Source organism: Ptiloglossa arizonensis, chromosome 5, assembly GCF_051014685.1.
Source record: "Ptiloglossa arizonensis isolate GNS036 chromosome 5, iyPtiAriz1_principal, whole genome shotgun sequence".
Lineage (NCBI taxonomy): Eukaryota > Metazoa > Arthropoda > Insecta > Hymenoptera > Colletidae > Ptiloglossa > Ptiloglossa arizonensis.
This window is the reverse complement of record NC_135052.1, coordinates 3,057,647-3,076,198: the sequence shown is the minus strand read 5'-3', so window position 1 is coordinate 3,076,198 and position 18,552 is coordinate 3,057,647. Positions and strand designations below refer to the sequence as shown.

The following is an 18,552-nucleotide window of genomic DNA, read 5'->3' as shown; positions in this document are numbered from 1 at the left end:
GCGTTAAATACATTACCTTACCAACATTGTTTGCATTCGTTTATCGTTAAAAAGGAATTGCGCAGATTGCAGAAAAGTTATCGAGGAGTTTCTTTCGTTAAAAAAATTGCGTTAAATACATTACCTTACCAACATTGTTTGCATTCGTTTATCGTTAAAAAGGAATTGCGCAGATTGCAGAAAAGTTATCGAGGAGTTTCTTTCGTTAAGAAAATTGCGTTAAATAATATCGCGTTCGGATGTAATATTCGAGAAGTCGTTTAATCGGGTGTTTAAATTCGTTTAAACGCGGACGTGTTTTTGCATTAATTTTGCTTTTTATTTAGCGTCGGTCGTATTTTAAGGTGCCAGCCAGCTTTTGTTCAGGTATGGAAATTATTTACTTTTTTGTCGGTCTCAGCTGTTCGGTCGTGCGCCGGCCTGGGCCATTCAATAATTAAGTTTGCCCGTAGAACCGTGGCAAAAATTATAATGTCAGGGTCAACCCGATATCATACTTGGGCACGTGATTTCTACGAAACGGAGCCGTCTCGCCTGCAAAGGAAGAATCGAACGTTCACACCCACGCGTAAATACTCGCGCGTACGTGTGCACGTTAAGTGCGTGCATGTTTACCAAATCAGGATTAGTCGAGCCATTGACTTTTTCACCTTCAGACGGGATCATTGATTCGAGGAAAGGTCGGTGCAGACGCTTCGATCGTAAAAAACGCGATCGTGTATGCGTGGTTCGACTCGATAAATCTAAATTTATCTTAAACGCATCTAAGCCGGGGACAAACAGTACGATAAATGACGCAGCATAAAGTTTTGCTGATTTTCTGCCAACGAAAAGGACGAAATTAATATAGACTCGGGGCAAGATCGGTACTCATCGATAACGCAAACATCGATAACGTTTCGACGGCAGCCGGGTTATCCATTAATCGGCGTATTAATTTCAAGGTACGTGTAACGGAATTTGAAAGTTAATGGAACACGTTGGAACAGTTCCTCTCTGTTTGTTTGAAATTTACAGTTTATCCGTTCGAAGCTGTCCGGCAGGTTCGACACGGTTGACGGGCTTCAAAAGTCCTTGTTGGTCGTCTCGTAGTTCCATTGTAAACGAGCGTAAAGGTGTTTTCTTTTAAACGGTGCAACGTCGTTCAAAATATTCGGATGATTGCCAGGTATGACGCATAGTTAATCCGCGATAATGCGACGTTGCGAATTTTTTATCTGCTCGCATTTTGCATATATTTGATACCTTACATACCGCCCAAAAGTAGGGAGAAATTCTTTCGGCATCTCCGAAGCCAAGGGATGCTCCCTATTTTCTCGCTTGGACCTTCCCCTAGCCTTCTGCCAGTCCGTGGTTCTCAAACCACGCTTTCGATTAATATTTTCTACGCACAGATGCGTTATTTAAGATACCATTACCATCGGAGTATTTCTAATTACGGTTAATACACGCAGCGTTGATTTATAACGAGGATTGTGCTGAACGTTTCACTTTAATGAAATATTTTTATCGTTTAGAAAAAAGAAAAGAAAAGTAAATCTACTTTACGTACGTGTACGATGGACCGTTACAATGTATCTCGTATGGAAAATCATCTTTTCGAAATAGTCCGTCGACTGACTGTTGACTTTTGTTGTCTTTTGCGCGTTGGTTATTTAACTGGCTTACGTTCGCGTGTAATCCACGTCTCGGTGTTTCTCAAAACAAACAAATATTCGCGTACGAAGACTCTCGACAGGCGTTACAATCTACCGTGCGTTATTTCAAACAAAGATTGCCCGCCTTTGTACGAGGTTTTGTTCCGTCGAGCAGTAGGGGGTAGAGGGTGAGTTTCACATTCGTAAACATCAACATAGATTTGCCACTACGATCGATATCAATCTCAAGATTTCGTTCCGTACCCCGCTGTAAAATAATGCTTCGAAAGATGGTCGTCTGCCAAACCTTCGGACCAATGTATACGTGGCTATTGCCACCGATTCTGAAAACTGTTAGGGCGAGAAATTTATACACGAGGTATATACGAGTGATTTACAAATAATATTTCCGAATATACGCGTAGAATCCGTTACTTTTTTTTACGGTCGTGTCAAGATTTAGAAACGTCGTACGTAAGGTTGCAGCGGCGCATTATCATCCAAATCGAGACAGTCCGAACGAGACCGTTTTCGGAGTCATTTTTGTTAGGGAGACTGCCAGTGTGTCGAAGCCCCTCCCATTCAGATAAAATAAAAATGATACAAATTTTTCTTTTCCGTATATTGGAGCGATGAATCATCGTCCGCCGGCCACGTACGCAGTTAACCGGGAGAGGTTTGGTCTTTCACTTACTCCCAGTTTATGTTACTATTGACGTTAAGGAGCCTCCAGACCAACGCGAAATATTCACAAGGGCAGCGACTATTTGTGCGCTCGTTCGCGCAGAAACGCGAATCTTTTCGTATCATCGATGGTGCTACAATAAAAACGTAACCACGGTATCGGTCGCTCGTCATTTTCGTTTCATTTCTTCCAATTTTGATCTATAGTTCGATATTTTTCTTCCCTTTCTCGCGATCTTCGTCCCCAACAATTGATATCAACTTGTCTGTGTTCGTCGTACGTTGTTCCAAGTCGCGAATTTAGAGCGACAGCAAAGAAAGAGAAACGTGTCGGGGATGCGAAATAATCCGTCGTGGAAAATAAAAAGCAATAGAAATTCGCAGTGTTGGCAGAAATTTTTCGCGTTGGTGTGAACGAACGCGTAAACTGCCACGTATATTATACTCCAGCGAATTTATCGCTGCGAAGTATTCGCTACAACGTTACGAATATTTCGCGTTAGTCTGGGGGTTCCTTTAGGGTCGGCTACGGTGAGAGCTGAACTCGGCCAATTCTTGGAAGAGAAACTTGCCACATATTCGTTAGTTGCGCGTCATCGAGCCGAGCCATACGCAATTAACGAGTTCTAACTGTATGCCAAAATAGATACTAACATAGTCTTGCGAATCAATAGTTTGGTACGCGATAAAAGTTCAAAATACCACCACAGGAGTAATTTATACTCTTTGTTATCGTCCTAAGTAAACACTCGAGGTGTTTCTCTTTCTTTTACGGTAGGTAACATTAAAGAAAATCTTTCGTTCAAAGTATTGCTTGTAATTTTAAATTTCAACCGACGAAACTGATGACCAATAATGTACGACACAAAATATTTAAATTGGAATATTTATTTTCTACTTAGTACACGGACTGTTGTATGTCTCTGACATTAGGAGAAGGTATATATACATATATATAAACATAATTATATAATCCACAAGAAACTTTGACGATCCTTCCTACTCAATAATTGTCCAATGAATTGCTAAATTGCAATCGTTCTGTATCGATAATTGGACGTATTATTAAAAAATTGTCCGTTCGCGACAGAGCGCGTCGGTGGTTACGTTTCGTTGAATTTTTCGAAATCTCATCCTTGCGAATCGTACCGCGGCTACGTGTCGGTTGAAACGTTAGAATGAACCGCTTCTCGAACAGGGTCGTGAAAATTCGCACGCGGTCACCTTCCTCCTCGTCTATTACTTCTGTTTCTTCTGGAAGGACCTTGGCACGATTTGCACGGCAACGAGGCGAGCAGCGAGGCTTTCTAGTTTTGGCTTTCTGTTCAGTTCCTTCGCTTTCTGTTAGCCACGGTGAAACCGGAGGAATCGTCGCTCCTATTACGTTAACCGTGTTCCTCTGATCCGTGTTATTCGAGTCAACGATGCGAATTCATCGTCGTCAACGAGGTTCCTTGCGACGCAACCCTGAAACGACCGATTCGCCCACTTTATTTAGCACGTGCCACTTCACGTAGTGCTCGGTTCTCGATTGCGTTACACACTCGGGGGACTATTCTCGGACGAGATATTACTCCTTTCGTGTTCGAGTGGTTACACGATCGACGTACGCTCGCACGAGCGTTGCCGTTGTGCCCGTAGCTTCAACAACGACAACAATATCTTTTCTTTTTATCGGAAAATTAATCGCCGTTAGTGGGAAGAGAGCTACTACGGCACACGGACGGGGGTTGTCGCGTGTGGGATTTACACTCCCGATTATTTTAAAGTTTGACGCTAAGATGACGAAACAGGCGAACGGACGCGTATCGTAGCGATAAACTATACTCAAGGATCTCAGTTTCTTTTAACCGTTTGATATTTCGTACGAAACGAAATATATTAGAATGATGTTTCGTCGCGACGTAGGGAAGATTGCGAAGAAAATTTATAATCGCTTCGAAACACCGCCGTGATTTACGTTAATGTAGCGGGGCTGATGCGTGTGTTGTTCATTATTGGTTCCTGTTATTTTCAAAAGTAACACGGTTATATTTAGAAGTGACGGGCGGAGCGAAAGAAGGTTACATTTTTTTTTTTTCAATCAATTTTCAAACCTTTCGCGTTTCCTCGCGCGTAACTGAGAAATTACGCCGATCGATAAATTGGAATTCACTTTGAACGTTTCGTGTGTCAGAAGGTTTATCATCTTCGCACGATGATTTCTGTTGCTTTCGATCCAATTCGAAGGTAATTGCAACGGCTACGTATGTTTTTATATTTTTTTTTTTGAAAAAGTGTCGGTCGTAAATTGTTCCGAACACGAGTAACGTGAAAATACAAGTACTGTTCAAGGTTAATGAGAATGGTACTGGAAGAAACACGGATCCTATCGGTTGGAATTTCGATTCCGGCTTTGCAACGCTTTGTATCTAAGCTAGTCTCTCGGACAACGCCATCTGTTGACAGGTATTTAATTTAAACCGCTTCCTAACACAATCACTGGCCAGGCACGAGGGAACTCGGAATAGAGAAGCATTCTTTGTATCCCGAGACTATTCCATTCAGCTCCCAGCTATCGTAACGGATAACGTAGTACGTAAAAGTAACATTGGGTAATTTTTGTTACGCGATATCGGATATTCTTGCACGTGTAAACTTGGAAAAATTCAACGACACCGGGCAACGATCATTCCATTATTTTCAAAGTTACGAAAATTATGAATCGCTTCGCGCAAAGTTTCGTCTCGCGAGGGCGTTGAAAATTTCAAACGTACCGCTCGTTCCTTCAAACGCTGAAATCTTGCGACAATTGATCTATAATTAAAATTGCAATGGATCGATACGTCAATCGATAATTAAAATTACGATCGATTAATACATTAATCGGTAATTAAAATTGCGATCGATTGATACATTAATCGGTAATTAAAATTGCGATCGATTAACACATTGATCGATCTTGAACGTTCCAAACGAGCTATCGGCTCGATTCCAAAAGTACGAACAAAGAAGTGGGAATCGTGTTCCGATTTGGAAAATTTCTCGCCGATGAATCGAATTCGATAGGATAATCCAGATGAAAGACTTCGTAGTAGACTATCAATCGTTACCTCGTTCGAACGAAATGAAGTCGTAGTCCGTAGAGGTGCAATTTACATCGACGTGGCTGAAGGGTTAATCAGGAAGAGGATCAAACCTGTCGCTACTTACTGTCGAACTGACCATTCTCGCTCGCATCAATGTCGAACCCTCCGGACATCTACAAATTTTCATAAAAGCGCAACAGTGCCCCGAACCGTTTCCGTCCACCTTCCCCTATTCGTTAACAAACCCACGCGTGCACACTGCCGAGGACGATTATCGTCGCATCTTAATTGCCACTAAACATCCCCGTTATTATTTAATCCTTTTAAAACGCGTTGAAAGCACACGTGCGCGGGCCAACTCTTAAAATTTCCGAGACCATGAACGGAGCTTCGTGTTCCTCTTTGTTTCTCGTTCTGTTCCTTCTCCCTCCTGTGCAAGTCTCTTTCTCTTGCCCCCACCCCTCTGTCTTTCTCTCTCTTTCTATTTCTATCTCTCACTCGCTCACTCGCTCACTAACTCGTTCATTCACTCGCTCTCCTCTTCTCTCTCTTTCTTTTTCGAAAACACGTCGGTTCGGTTATCCACGATAAGTGAAACGTAGTTGTGCCACACCGTCGACGTGACGTCGGGGCTCATGTACCGTGTGGTCATCAAACACCGACTCCGTGGATCGTGCGTCATTGACACGGCTGCTGGCTATGAATGAACAGCGAAGGCGCTCGTATGTAGCTCGCGAGCTCACCGGCATTTAAACACGATTTAAAGTGAATGCGGCCGAAACGGGTTGCGGAGGTCGCGTTTCAAACGTGAACGAGCGTGAGAACAATTTACCAAAGTCCAAGGAGTCTCGATTCGCGTGCGAGCCTTGTTACACTCGCCGCGGGATCATCTCGAGCGAGACTTCTTTTTTTTTTTCACCCGATCCTTGCGAACCAGTTGATCGAAGGTATAGTCACGCTTTTGAATTGCCCGGAGATCGATCGTTCGGTTCCTGCTTTGCATTCGCGGTTTATGATACGGATTCGAATGGAACTTTTTCTTCTAATTGACATTCATGCGTGGCTGTCCGCTTTGTCCGTGCAGCTTTAATATTAAACGAATCGGGGATAGGTTATTTACGGATACGTTGATTAGATATTTATATAATTCCTATTATATCATTTTTCATCCGCTTTGCCGACACGTTGCACCACGGTTCGTTCGGCTCGGATATTTTTCTTCTTTTCGAATCGTTCCCGGTACGTTGAAAATTCTTTGTCGTTCTACTTCCATACGTTTTTTTTAGTGAAAACGAAACACGATTTTTTTAGAATGTACAAACATTTTATCAAATTTCGTAATCTCCATTTTGGAAAACTAAGTGCCTCGTCGAACAACCCAATGAAATAAGATCATTGTTTCTCGATGAATTTATCGTTTAACGCTATCGCGTTGAAACGCTTCTCGTTGATCGGTTCCTTCCACGATGCACGGTTTTTTTGAAATAAATAATTATATCAGTCGTACAGGTTTCCTGTATAAACATTTCATTGGTATTTTATAAAATTGGATAATAGCTACTAAAGCAAAATGGAGGTAAGAATTCTTTCTGGTTGAAAAATATTTGTTTCCAGATTGATACCGTTCGTCGAACATCCGAACGTTCGAAATGAATTGTCAGGTGGTCTTTAACCAGTTGAATTTTTAAACGTAACACGCGTCGTAATCGCAGCTACGGTATGTTGTATCATTTTTCAATTTCGTAAATACACGTTAATAAACGTGTCTGTAAAGGAATAAAATCGATCGAGGTGATATCAACGGTTGTAGCAATATTGATAGTTTCTTCGATCCGACATTCATATTTATCCGATTGTCGAGGCTGTACGTTCCAATAATATACACTCGAAATGCTAATGAGCTTGGAGCAACGTCGGTGGTCTTAGAAACAAAAGTAAAAAGTAGAACAAGAGAGTACGAAAATGTCTAAAGCCGTGTTTGCTTACGGCATGACGATGTTAACTTTTGGGTACACACTTTCCACGTTTTGTGTAACCATTCTGTGAAACCTCCGTCTCGTTACCTTCTAACGTGTTGCACGTATTTAATTTGCTTCTTTTATCGGAATTTCTAATCGGTTTGTGGCTGTGCCTTTCAAAAGTATATTTAATAAAGGGAAATCGGCGATCATTCGTCTAATCGAGTATTCGGTGTGTTTTAAAGCGAAATAAAGGAATGTCATCGAGTTATAAATAACTCGTAACCCACGATTTGCCGATCGCATGTTAATTTACGGCTAACAAATAGTTGTTCACGTATGCAAATAATTTACTTAATTACAGCTGCGATGATATCGAATCAGCGGATTCATTTTTTGTCCTTCCTTTTTTATCGCTTTGATTTTTTCTTCTTTTTTTTTTCATCTGGATGAAATATTCTTCGTTACTGGGTAAAAATTGTGAAATACTAAGCATCACGTGGAATAGTATCGGCGATTAATAATTCGTAAAACTCGTTTTACAGGTCAAAAATGTTCTTTCAAATTAATAAGCGCTAAATATAGACCTGTTCGTCGTAAGGATTGTCCATTGACTCTGATATTATTCTTTGGTTTGGTATTGAATTCGAGTTGAGCGACGAAGCGAATCAATTATTGTGAGCAATAAATTTGCACGAATTGTAAAAAACCATTGGCTTTGCCGATACGCGTCAAAGTGCATTATTACGGAATTATTGCATAGCTGGATAAACGAAAGAAACAAACTTTACTCGATACGAGCTAATTATTGTAGAACGAATCTTGTAACGATCTCGACAATTGTAACGAACCTTAAAAGAAAAGTTTAGATAAATTGTTGCTTAATCTAATCGTGTCTTGGTTTCTTCGCCACTGTCGATTTACAATAAAGATAGTCCACACGAGGAGCACTTGAAATTTCTCAATTATTGACCTGGCTAATTAATATCTAACAAGTTCAGTGAACTCTGTAAGTATCGGATAGTTCCAGATTGTTTATTTCTAATTTCTTCTAATTTCTCTAGACACACTTCGATAAACAGACTTTGGTTCCGCGATAAAATCGCTCGACTAACATTCTAGTCGTCTACTCGTTACGCATTGGTGTATCGTAATGCCTGATTCTAATAATATTTATTGTACCGAACACGTACACGTTAATGACACTTCCGCGAAACGTACCTTAAATAAATAACCGAAATTCCAAGCAAGAAGTAACTCTTCTCGACTCTTTGATACCCGGCACGAAAACGAACGAATAGTTGGTTTCTACGGGAATAATTTCTAAAATAAAAATCTCGCCACGGGGCGATCAACGTGGCCGCGCAAGGGGCTCCGAGGTGTCTGCTGGAATTACAAAAATTCAGTGTCGGTGAAAGTGACATGCAAAGAAGCAAGTCCGTGGAAAGAAACCCAGAACGTGACAGTATATGAAACGATTCGATTAATTCCGTTCGTGTCTGTGATGTATGACGTTGTTAACACCGTGCTCGCGCAAATACACCGATGACTGGTACCTTATTTTTACGTTCGCTTCTAACGCGTACCTGAGAATCGAGTCACGTCAAAGCGGTTTATCGCCTTCGATACGACATGCTCGACCAGCCAGATTTTGCGCGTGGACGATTTTGAGGACATGGAACTCTCCTAACGCGTTTTAGCTATTAGCGAGTACGTACCAAACGGAACGGAGAGAGACGGACAGGCCCGGAGAGAGACCAGAGGATTAATTTCAAAACCTGTTGGAGGTCGCCGAAGACGATGGTACCATTCTTTCTTTTTTCTAAGGGTACGGGTCAGCTTTCGAACTCTTGCGTAACTTACACGGATCATTGATATCAGGATCCCTTTTGACGAAACAGTGAGACAGTGATTATCTCGAGACCGTGGTGGTATCTCGTTCTCTGCGGGCTATCGAAATATCCATCCGGAGACATCAAAGACCGAGTCATAACGAATCCACAAAATATACCTCTATTTGACAAAACGGAATTTAATGTACCAAATTGGACACTTTCCCGGGTCGGGTACGCGTTTCACTTTCAAACATTGTAGAACGATCTGAAATTATACGTTTGCAAAGTTATCGACTTCTATTCGTCTATTTATATATTTATGTAACCGACGGAGTACTGTTAAAAGAGTCGTTTCACGTTAAATCGATCGTTTTTCACAGTCGAGACTCGGTATTTTGATAATATCAAAATGTATTGTAGTCCACGTGGAATTAAGACTTGTGAATTGTCACTTCATTGATTTCGAATTAACAAAAAAAAAAAAATACACGATGTCGAAATTTGCGAATTTTGCTTATTTTCGCAAAGCCAGATTACGCAAATAAACTTTCATCTTCAAAACTGTCCATTATATTGAATTTTTTAAAATTTTTTTCGAGGAGGATCGGTCTCTGGAATCAATTTTCTTCTCTTTTGTAACCTGAAAATTATCAAAAATTTCTTATTTTGCAAATTTTGGGTCCATCCGTATCGGATAAAATTCCGGAAAAATATGCCCCGATTCTTCGAAACTTCCCCTTTGAAATAAATCGTTTCTAGAGTGGACATTACGATAATTAACGTCTCAACGAATTGTTGAAGATCGCGGCACGTTTCATGTCGGTTTAATATATATAAGAAAATTGAAATCAACAAATCTCGTAGCCTGTATGAATTTAAGCAACGGTCTTTACTTAGAATTGTCGATTCCGTGTAATGAAATTTAACGCGAATGCATTGTTTTCATTTTACTGTTCGTTCATTTCGAACCTTCGGCATGGAAATAATAAATGAAGCGGTTGTCAGGATCTCAACTGACCTGAAATTTATTTCCTAAATGTATTTGTTGAGCCGTATATATTACCAAGTATCATTGAAAGTACTCCAGTCTTCGAGCATATTTCCTACAGTGCACTACCGCTCCCTATAAATCCAGGAGTGCACTTTTCAAGATGGCGCGTCACTGTAACCGGAAGGATTACTAACGGTGTGCGAGAGTTTTTCGAAAAGTGTCATTGGAAACGAGTAAATTGTTCCTTATTCTTACGAAAAGTGAGTACATTTGTAATGGTTTTACACCGTGAGAAATATATGGAACAGAAATTGCATTGTTCGAATCATTTCACAGATGAAGAATATCGATTTATCGGGTAGAGGTGGTGAGTTCTGGGAATTCATTATTGTTACCTGTAGGAGAGTTTGAATCATGAAGATTCTAAGAAACGAAGAATCGAAGAAGTGGATCATATTATACTGAAAAGACATTTAGCAGATCTTTAATGTACTTCGAGTAATGGGGCGGAAGATACTAATGAAATAATCGAGCAGTTAAAGAATAAGTTTCCCGCGGAATAGATTATGAAGATATTTTAAACTCGATTGTATGCGAAATAGCGACTCCAATTTGTCATTGCAGGTCACGCCGTGATTGTTAATTCCTCATTGACATGTTAATTATAAAATGCCCCTCTAAAAATTACTTATTCCGTATAGGAGGCTTCAAAGAATGGAATTATCTTTTGGGTGATTTTCAGCCAGTACACTTTGACACGAAATTTGCAAAATAAGTACTTGTCTATAATTTAACACCTTCCAAAAAGGATTGTTCGGTTTTCGAAGAAAATACGCCTAAGTTTGTTTCCTCTCAAAGAGAATAAAAAAGAAAAGAAATGTTTGATAGTTGCGGAGATGAAAAATCATTTGTGCAGCCTGGTTTCACGATAGTAGGCAATAATCGTAAAAGAACATCGACGTTCTGTATTTTTTAAACAAATTCGAAAACAGAAAAATGATGACTCAACACCTAATATAATAATTGAATAATTTCACACGGATTATATCGTATTTCAATTTTATGAAAATCCTTGATGTCGACTACAAAAAACGACCAATTTGGGATGGAACGATCCACGTGTCTCCGACATAACTAATTTTATTACCTATTAGTACAGACTAATCTGGAATTAAAAATTCGTGGAGTAGAGGCTGACTCTTCTATTAGTGTATTCCATAAAAAACCGAAGTGCTATTAAAGCTACGTGTCTTTGACAAAAGTGGATTCATTGCCAACTGGTCTAGACTAATTTGAAACTATCATTTCGTAAAGTGAACCGACTCTTCTACTTGTGTATTTCTCTAACATAGAGAAGTGTTGTTAAAGGTACACGTACTCGTCAGAAGTAGCTCATTTACCAAAGCCCCATTTTACACGTGTAAACGCTGTAAAGCTTTCTCGAAAGAGAAAGAGAGTGAAACTGGAAATTAGTTAAATAGAGAACGGTTTGTGTCACTGAACACTCACGGTGTATTTTTGACGTGCTCGACTGTCAGCGTTTCAATCGTGTACGTAAAATGTGGTATTTATACGAAACAGTTGCTAAGAGGGTTTGAAATATTAAAATACTTACAATCGAAAGCTGCGTGAATTTTTATGGTTCATAGAGTTCAACAACGTCCGACATTTTGCGAGACGAGCGAGCACGCATCGATTAAAATTATAATTTTTGTTTCGTTAGTCTCCATCATCCTTGATCATTTTTAGTCAAAGACGATTTATTTTTTTTTCAGTTAAAAATGATCGTACTTTTCTCTTACAAAACGTAGAATCTAAGGGAACTTTTTTTACCACCTACCGTAGGGAAATACGTTTTATTTAAATCAGAGTATTCGATGCAATGGTTTGTAAATGAAATAGACATTTTTTAAATACTTATTGTGAAATCTATGGATTAAATGTTCGATCTTGAATCAGTAATGGTGTAAAACACATCCTCTTGATATTTACATTAACCACTTTAGTGATTTTTAACTATTTGCAGACCCTTATATATCAACGGGAAATTTTAAGTAGCCATTAAAATTCTAATAAGGATATTTATAAAGTATAAAAAGAAAATATTAAATAGATTATTAAATAGATTGAACAAACGAAGTACTAGAGACGAAAGTCGAGCTCCTGGTCTTCTTCGTCATTTGATATCTTTATTACTACGATTTGACGTTTATCCATTTAACGAAAATAAGAAAAACAATCACCGTAAAAAGACGCTAATTCGTCACATCGAGAGGATTGAAACATAATAACTAGAGGCTCCTATTTCACGTGTACACGGTACACTGGAACACGTGAATTTAAGTTTACGCGTAGTACTTACAACACGTGATGTTATTTTCACGTGTTAATACACGTCTTAATTTCGAATAAATTTTTATTTATATAGTTACCTGTTCGGTTACAATTTTATCATTAGTGTCTATAACGGTTCTGTATCTTTTTGTTTCTTCTGCAACAAAATTTTCACAAATTTTGTACAAACTTGTACCTATTATTTTCGTAGATGATCATTTCTTAGCGACGATAATACTTCGTAACTTCTTAAATAAATACACGAATTTACAAAGAACGTATAAAAGTAATAAATAGATAAATTAAAAGAAATCTGTACATACAAAAACCCTTAAATAATACTCGGACGGTATTTTTATACGATTGTTATTCCAATAAAATTTTGCCCATCTTTGGTAAGATATCTCAAGTGTCCTTGAAGTGTCGTTGACGTTTCCACCTAATAAAATCACCATGCGATGTCCACCTTGAAATCCTTCGCGACCCGTATCTTCATCTTTTCCCAATTAAAAGTACCCCGTGAAATAAATTCGCTCGCGGATTAAAATAGATCGTTCTGTGTACATGATAAATTACTCACTGGAGTGTGGCGGAGAACGCAAACGCTGAATAATAAACAAATAAGTAAAAAAAAAAAAAAAAAAAAAAAAAAGAAAAAAAGAAGAAAAAAATATTAAGATATTTCGAAAGCCGTCGATGAAGGAGCATTTCTGAAAAGGCGACACTCGTTTGTGCAGCCATTAATTAATTCTCAGCACCATTTCTTCGAAATTCTTGCAGTCTGTCCTGGATGAGCGGTTGGAGTGCAGGGTCGATGCCATGCTGGAGACCGGTCTGGTGCAGGAACTGCTTAACTTTCATCGGAGATACAACGAGCAGCGGATTGAGTCCAACACGTAAGTGCAAGAGTTATGTCAGTAAGTGCTTTATATCACGCGAGCCAGTCTGCTGGTTCAAGGATTTATCCTTCGTTTCTCCCCTGTTTTCGTTCAGTCTCGATCCACGCTCGGCGGACCGCTCTATGTTATTTGCTTGAAAATTTCCTCGACACCTTGGTTTATTCGGATGTCTAGAAGCAGGGCGTTAACCTCCTCAGAAATGAATTATTTTCTTTCGAGTGAACGAGAATCCAAACTGATATATCGATACGCGATACCCTCTCGTCTCGCAACAATGTTTTCGCGTTACATCAATGGACGAATCTTATTACAAATATTTATTTACGATTTTAGCGGGTATTCCCAGATTTTTCGATACTTGAGGTAATCGAGGAACGTGCACGTACGCGCGAGTATTCACGAAGAGATTAAATTTCGAAATTTTACTTTATTCAATTCGTGGTGTTACACTCTTCTCGAGATTTTCGTGTAATAAGTATTGTTCCTTTTTTTTAAATATATGTATTTTGTAACGTAGTTTTCGAATTTGTTCGAACGAATCCTTTTGAAGAGTACTGTTACCAATTCTGTTAATATTCTATCATACCTTGCATTGAAATTTGTACGTAATTTGCGAGAGTAACGAACAATTTTAATGTTCGTTTCGTACGTATAACGTACACGAAACTAAATTAAATTAATACCTTTCGGATTCCACGCAACGAGGAGTTTTAATTATTTGTTTAAATACACCTCATTTTATTAGCGTATATAAGTGCTAAAACAAATTTCACTCCGTCGATCTAACTATTTTAAAGCCACTTCCTGTATTTGTCGATGACATTGGTTTACAAACCGATGTTTGTGGTGTGATACGACCGAAGAAAATCAAACGAGACACTTAAAACGCAATCCTACAACGAAAAGTCAGTCACGTAAGTAAATTGTACAAAATCGATCCAATGAAATAAATAGTATCGCCCGAAGTGACAATTTTTTGCCCGAAATTGTTAAAAATTTATTTTTTGACTATTTAAACGACAGATATTTAACAATACGATCGAATCGTTTTTTAAAGTATAGAAGACTAGATATATTTTTTGTAACAATTTTCTTACACCCGCTACAATTTTCAAGATATACATAAGGAAATAGGGAAACGTATTAATAACTATTTTCACCCTAAGGATCGAAAATCTAATAAACGAAAAGTTGCTGGACACTTCTCCCGAGCAAACCTGTATTGTTTATACGAAATCGGAATTTTCATAGTAGCTCCCTTGAGAGTCGATCGCTTCGTATGAATCATCCTGTAGACGTTTTCCGAATTCACGAGTCACGTGTGTGTAACGAACACGTGAACCGCGCGATTCGTAAACAGCACGCCGCGCCGGCGAGCCTCTTGTGAATGAAGCTTGCTCGGCTCTCGCCTTACTCGCTTCCGGAAATCGCAAGCGCGTCGACCGGATGCCTGAGAGAAAATAAAGGAAGTAGCCAGCCGCGAGGAAAAGTACACGGTCGTTGGTGGCTGTGCACGGTTCTCTTGTGAGGGACATGTACGATGGAAAAAAAGAAAAAAAGAAAAGAAAAGAAAAAATTCGCCAGAATGATAATCACGTTATCTTGGTATCTTGGAAGTTTGAAGCTGATGTATGACAGCGGCTCTTAAACGTTTTTTAACCGACGGTGTTTTAAAAACCCACGGCGTGGGAACCGTCGGTGTTTGTAACGTTGTTACATACTTGGATCGAGTTTAACACATTCATTTTAACGTTCTCGTTTAGCAGTAATTGATGTCGGTTATTGTCTTTCGTTTCTTTTACGTTTCGTAACCGTTTCAATTCGTCCGAACGAAATTTCGTGTAATATTGTTTCTTTTTTTTTTAAATATACGTACCTTGTAACGTAGTTTTCGAATTCGTTCGAACGAATCCTTTTAAAGAGTACTGTTACCAATTCGGTTAATATTCTATCATTATCAGATATACGTGTATTACCGCCGTGGCAGATATACCGAGTTCCCAGACTATAATTAACCGTGAAGATGATTTTCTAACACGGGGCGAAGTATGCAAGTGTATACTTTTGTATAATGAACGGTGAATAGATTCGTTTCACGAGAAAAAAGTATAATTAAAAGATTAATTTTTCCTCGAAGATCATATTTTAAATTTGAAATTAATTGTAAATTCTAGGAATCGCAATATTTCGAACGTACTTCTCACAATTTTTCTCTGCCCATCGTTCACTCATACTTACGGTTTACGAGGCAAATACTAGGCGGTAGTAACGCAAATACTCTATATACTCAAGGAATTAACGTCGGGTAAATTGAGAGCTATTACAAAATCATCTAATACATCCACGAAAGCATTAAATCGAAACACAGAAACGGATTCGTTTAATAATTCATCGGTGTGCGAATATATTCGCAAATGGAATATGTTTCTTTTAAATGTTACTTCGCGGTTACGTCAATTTTTAACAAGTCGTTTGAACCTCTTTCCGAATAAACGACCGTTACTATTGTTCCTCCAACGTGCTCTTCTTTATTACAATTGTTCTATACTTTGCGTTAAAATCGACTCTGGAGTTTCAACACTGTCTCGTCATTTCGGAGCGAATGCAGCGTTCCGTGTTGCTCGTGAACGAGAATGTCACATTTTCGTAGCGTGTACGATTGCCGCAGGGGTTTGATTTACGTTCTCACCGTGTCATCGAATTTCACAAGAATCGGGTAACCGACGCTAAATGTTACGCTTGACGTTGCTTCTGTGCGTTTCACACGTCCGTACGTGCACGTCTGGTTCGATCAGTGAGAACGCCAAGGTTTGTTGTCCGTAGGCTTGTGTATCGTAGAATTTGGCTCGCGCGCGACAATCGCCGTGTAAAAGCGAACGTGCCGTCTTCGGGGCGTTGTGTTTTGTCAACCGATGGCCAGGTAATCGTGTTCGAAAGCCGTGAAATGGAATTGGACATTGTTACACGCATGATGCTGCGTTAAAATTAGCGCTGTCTTGCGATATTTGAGCGAATTCCGTAAATTCCATCGGTGTCGACGGAATGGGAACGAAAAAATTGTCGAGGACATATACTATTACGATGAATTGCAAACACTGTACGATATTGCGATGCAAATCGAAGAAGCATCGTAACGTGGTAAGTATTTACATACCCGCGCGTTACTTAACTGTTTAGAAATTTACAGAAACGAATCGATGATACGAGAACAGTTCTTACGTTATTTAATCAACGAAACGTAAAAACAACGAGTAAGAAACTTTTAGTTCAAAAAAAAAAAAAAGAAAAAAACCATCGAAATTTAGAACGATCATTTCGATTTTTAGTCTTGATAGTTTTAGTTTTAATTAATGATTCAATCGAATTGGTATAAACGTACTTTACTTTTCAACGTGGAAAGTATAATACGATAAACGTTTTCCGATTAAAGTTGAAACCTTTGGCATTCTCTGACGAGGACCCCACCGATCGTGCGTTTAATCTGCTGCGCGTAATCGGCGATCAATCACTAAGAAATTCATTTGAAAAATTCGAATCGACGTTAAATACTTGAGTGTAATTTTCACTCGATCGTAGACATTTCGCACATAGCGTTACGGCTGAGCTCCTTTAAGGTTAGTTCACACCAACGATACGTAATATTTTTGTGCAGTGTATTTTCAGACCTGCGTGACTATACATTTTTTGTCTTATTTTTCGGAGCAGTGTATATCTCCACATTTTCCGGTCCCTTGGTTCATTTTGTATAATTTGGGCCAAAAGCTAAACTATAATGTCAACACTGCGATAAAGATCCTAGAAAGCTCAAGATAACAGACGTTGTTGAACGTCGTGACGGGAGAAGAAAGAATTTCGTTCAAAGCTTGGAAATATTTCCTTAAACTCGTAACACGTACGAAAATTCCGGGTGATTCTCTTCAATATTCTGAATAGGTACGTTAACATATTTTTGTTCAATGGAAGGTAGATTTTGATCATTTCGAGCGTCAAAATCAATTGGATTTGCATGTAGAGATCGAGGTTTACTCTTTGGTAAATTGAACCGCGTCGGTGGATAAATAATATTGAACGCGGTGGATTTCGATCCGCGTCGGAAATCTGTACTAACCATTTACAGAATGTCACTCGTGGAATATATGTCACTGCAAGTTCTTGAACCCTTTGCACGTGGTACGCGATGCAGCTGTTCATAGTGCATTATCCTAAGAACACTCGCGTGTTTCACGTGTTTCGTTCTCGCAATCTTTTCAACGACGTCCCTATTAATTTGACCGATGCAATCGAAGAATAGTTCATCTTCGAAATCTACCAGACCTAGTACGAATCCAAGTCTTCTCTCTGAAATCTAGGTTCTCTCTAAAATTTGAAAGTGCAGCACAAAGCTGCGGTGTGTCGATTGTCTAAACATTCGATAATACGGTAATGCTCCAAGTATGAATTCACCTTTAGATGAAATGCATATCGCGATAAGGCTAAGTATCGATTCGATTAAGCATAGGGCAGTTATGTCGGCAACACTCGCGTTCAGAAAGAAAGAAAAAAAAAACTGCATCGGCGATAAACTGTCCGAGAACTAGGTCTATTGTTTTTATTACCTTTGTGTAGCTGATTTCCTGTTTCGCGCCCTTCGTTGCTGGACTCGCTATGGTGGAGCAAAAGCGAATGGCGCAGGTTCGTAGAGGTTCGTTGTATGCAATTCGTTCACAGATGACTGAGAAAGTTAGATCGGAGATAAATTCTGGAGGATAATGCAAATACAGTGGTTTCCGTCAGCTCGTCGTGATTTCTCTCCGTCAGATTATCAAAATGTTTTTGCTACGATTTTCTAGAATCCTCTCGACGTGTTAGCTGTATCTTTCTCCGGTCTGGTTGTTTCTCACTCTCGTCTCCTGTGTATACAAAGGCGACCCAGTCGGAGAGATAATAGCGACCAAATTTCATCCACGTCTGTCCAGTTGTCACGGCTTGCTTTTGAAGCTTGTACCAACCTGGCCGAGGGTACCGTATTCAGATGTACACTGACAAACACCAAATCCATGGTGGATACAATCGGTTTGCAGGTGGATGTATCGAATATATACATAAAGACCAATTCGATCTTTTTGAACAGAATGACCCCGCTTTTATGAAAGAATTCGATGTAAAT

The 18,552-nt window shown here is 39.2% G+C and overlaps 1 protein-coding gene and 1 long non-coding RNA gene across 3 annotated transcripts in view; both read left to right on the top strand.

The window, feature by feature from the left end:
• LOC143147009 (tRNA dimethylallyltransferase) overlaps positions 1-18,552 on the top strand; it is a 128,073-nt gene that overhangs the window by 97,221 nt on the left and 12,300 nt on the right. For both annotated transcript variants that reach the window (XM_076311819.1, XM_076311820.1), the window contains one exon: positions 13,288-13,403. In XM_076311819.1, coding sequence (XP_076167934.1) covers positions 13,288-13,403 — 116 coding nt within the window. The remainder of the gene's footprint in view (positions 1-13,287; positions 13,404-18,552) is intronic.
• LOC143147010 (uncharacterized) lies at positions 15,786-18,492 on the top strand. Its single transcript, XR_012992151.1, has 2 exons — positions 15,786-16,544; positions 16,837-18,492. It is a non-coding gene; the product is annotated as an uncharacterized LOC143147010 (long non-coding RNA).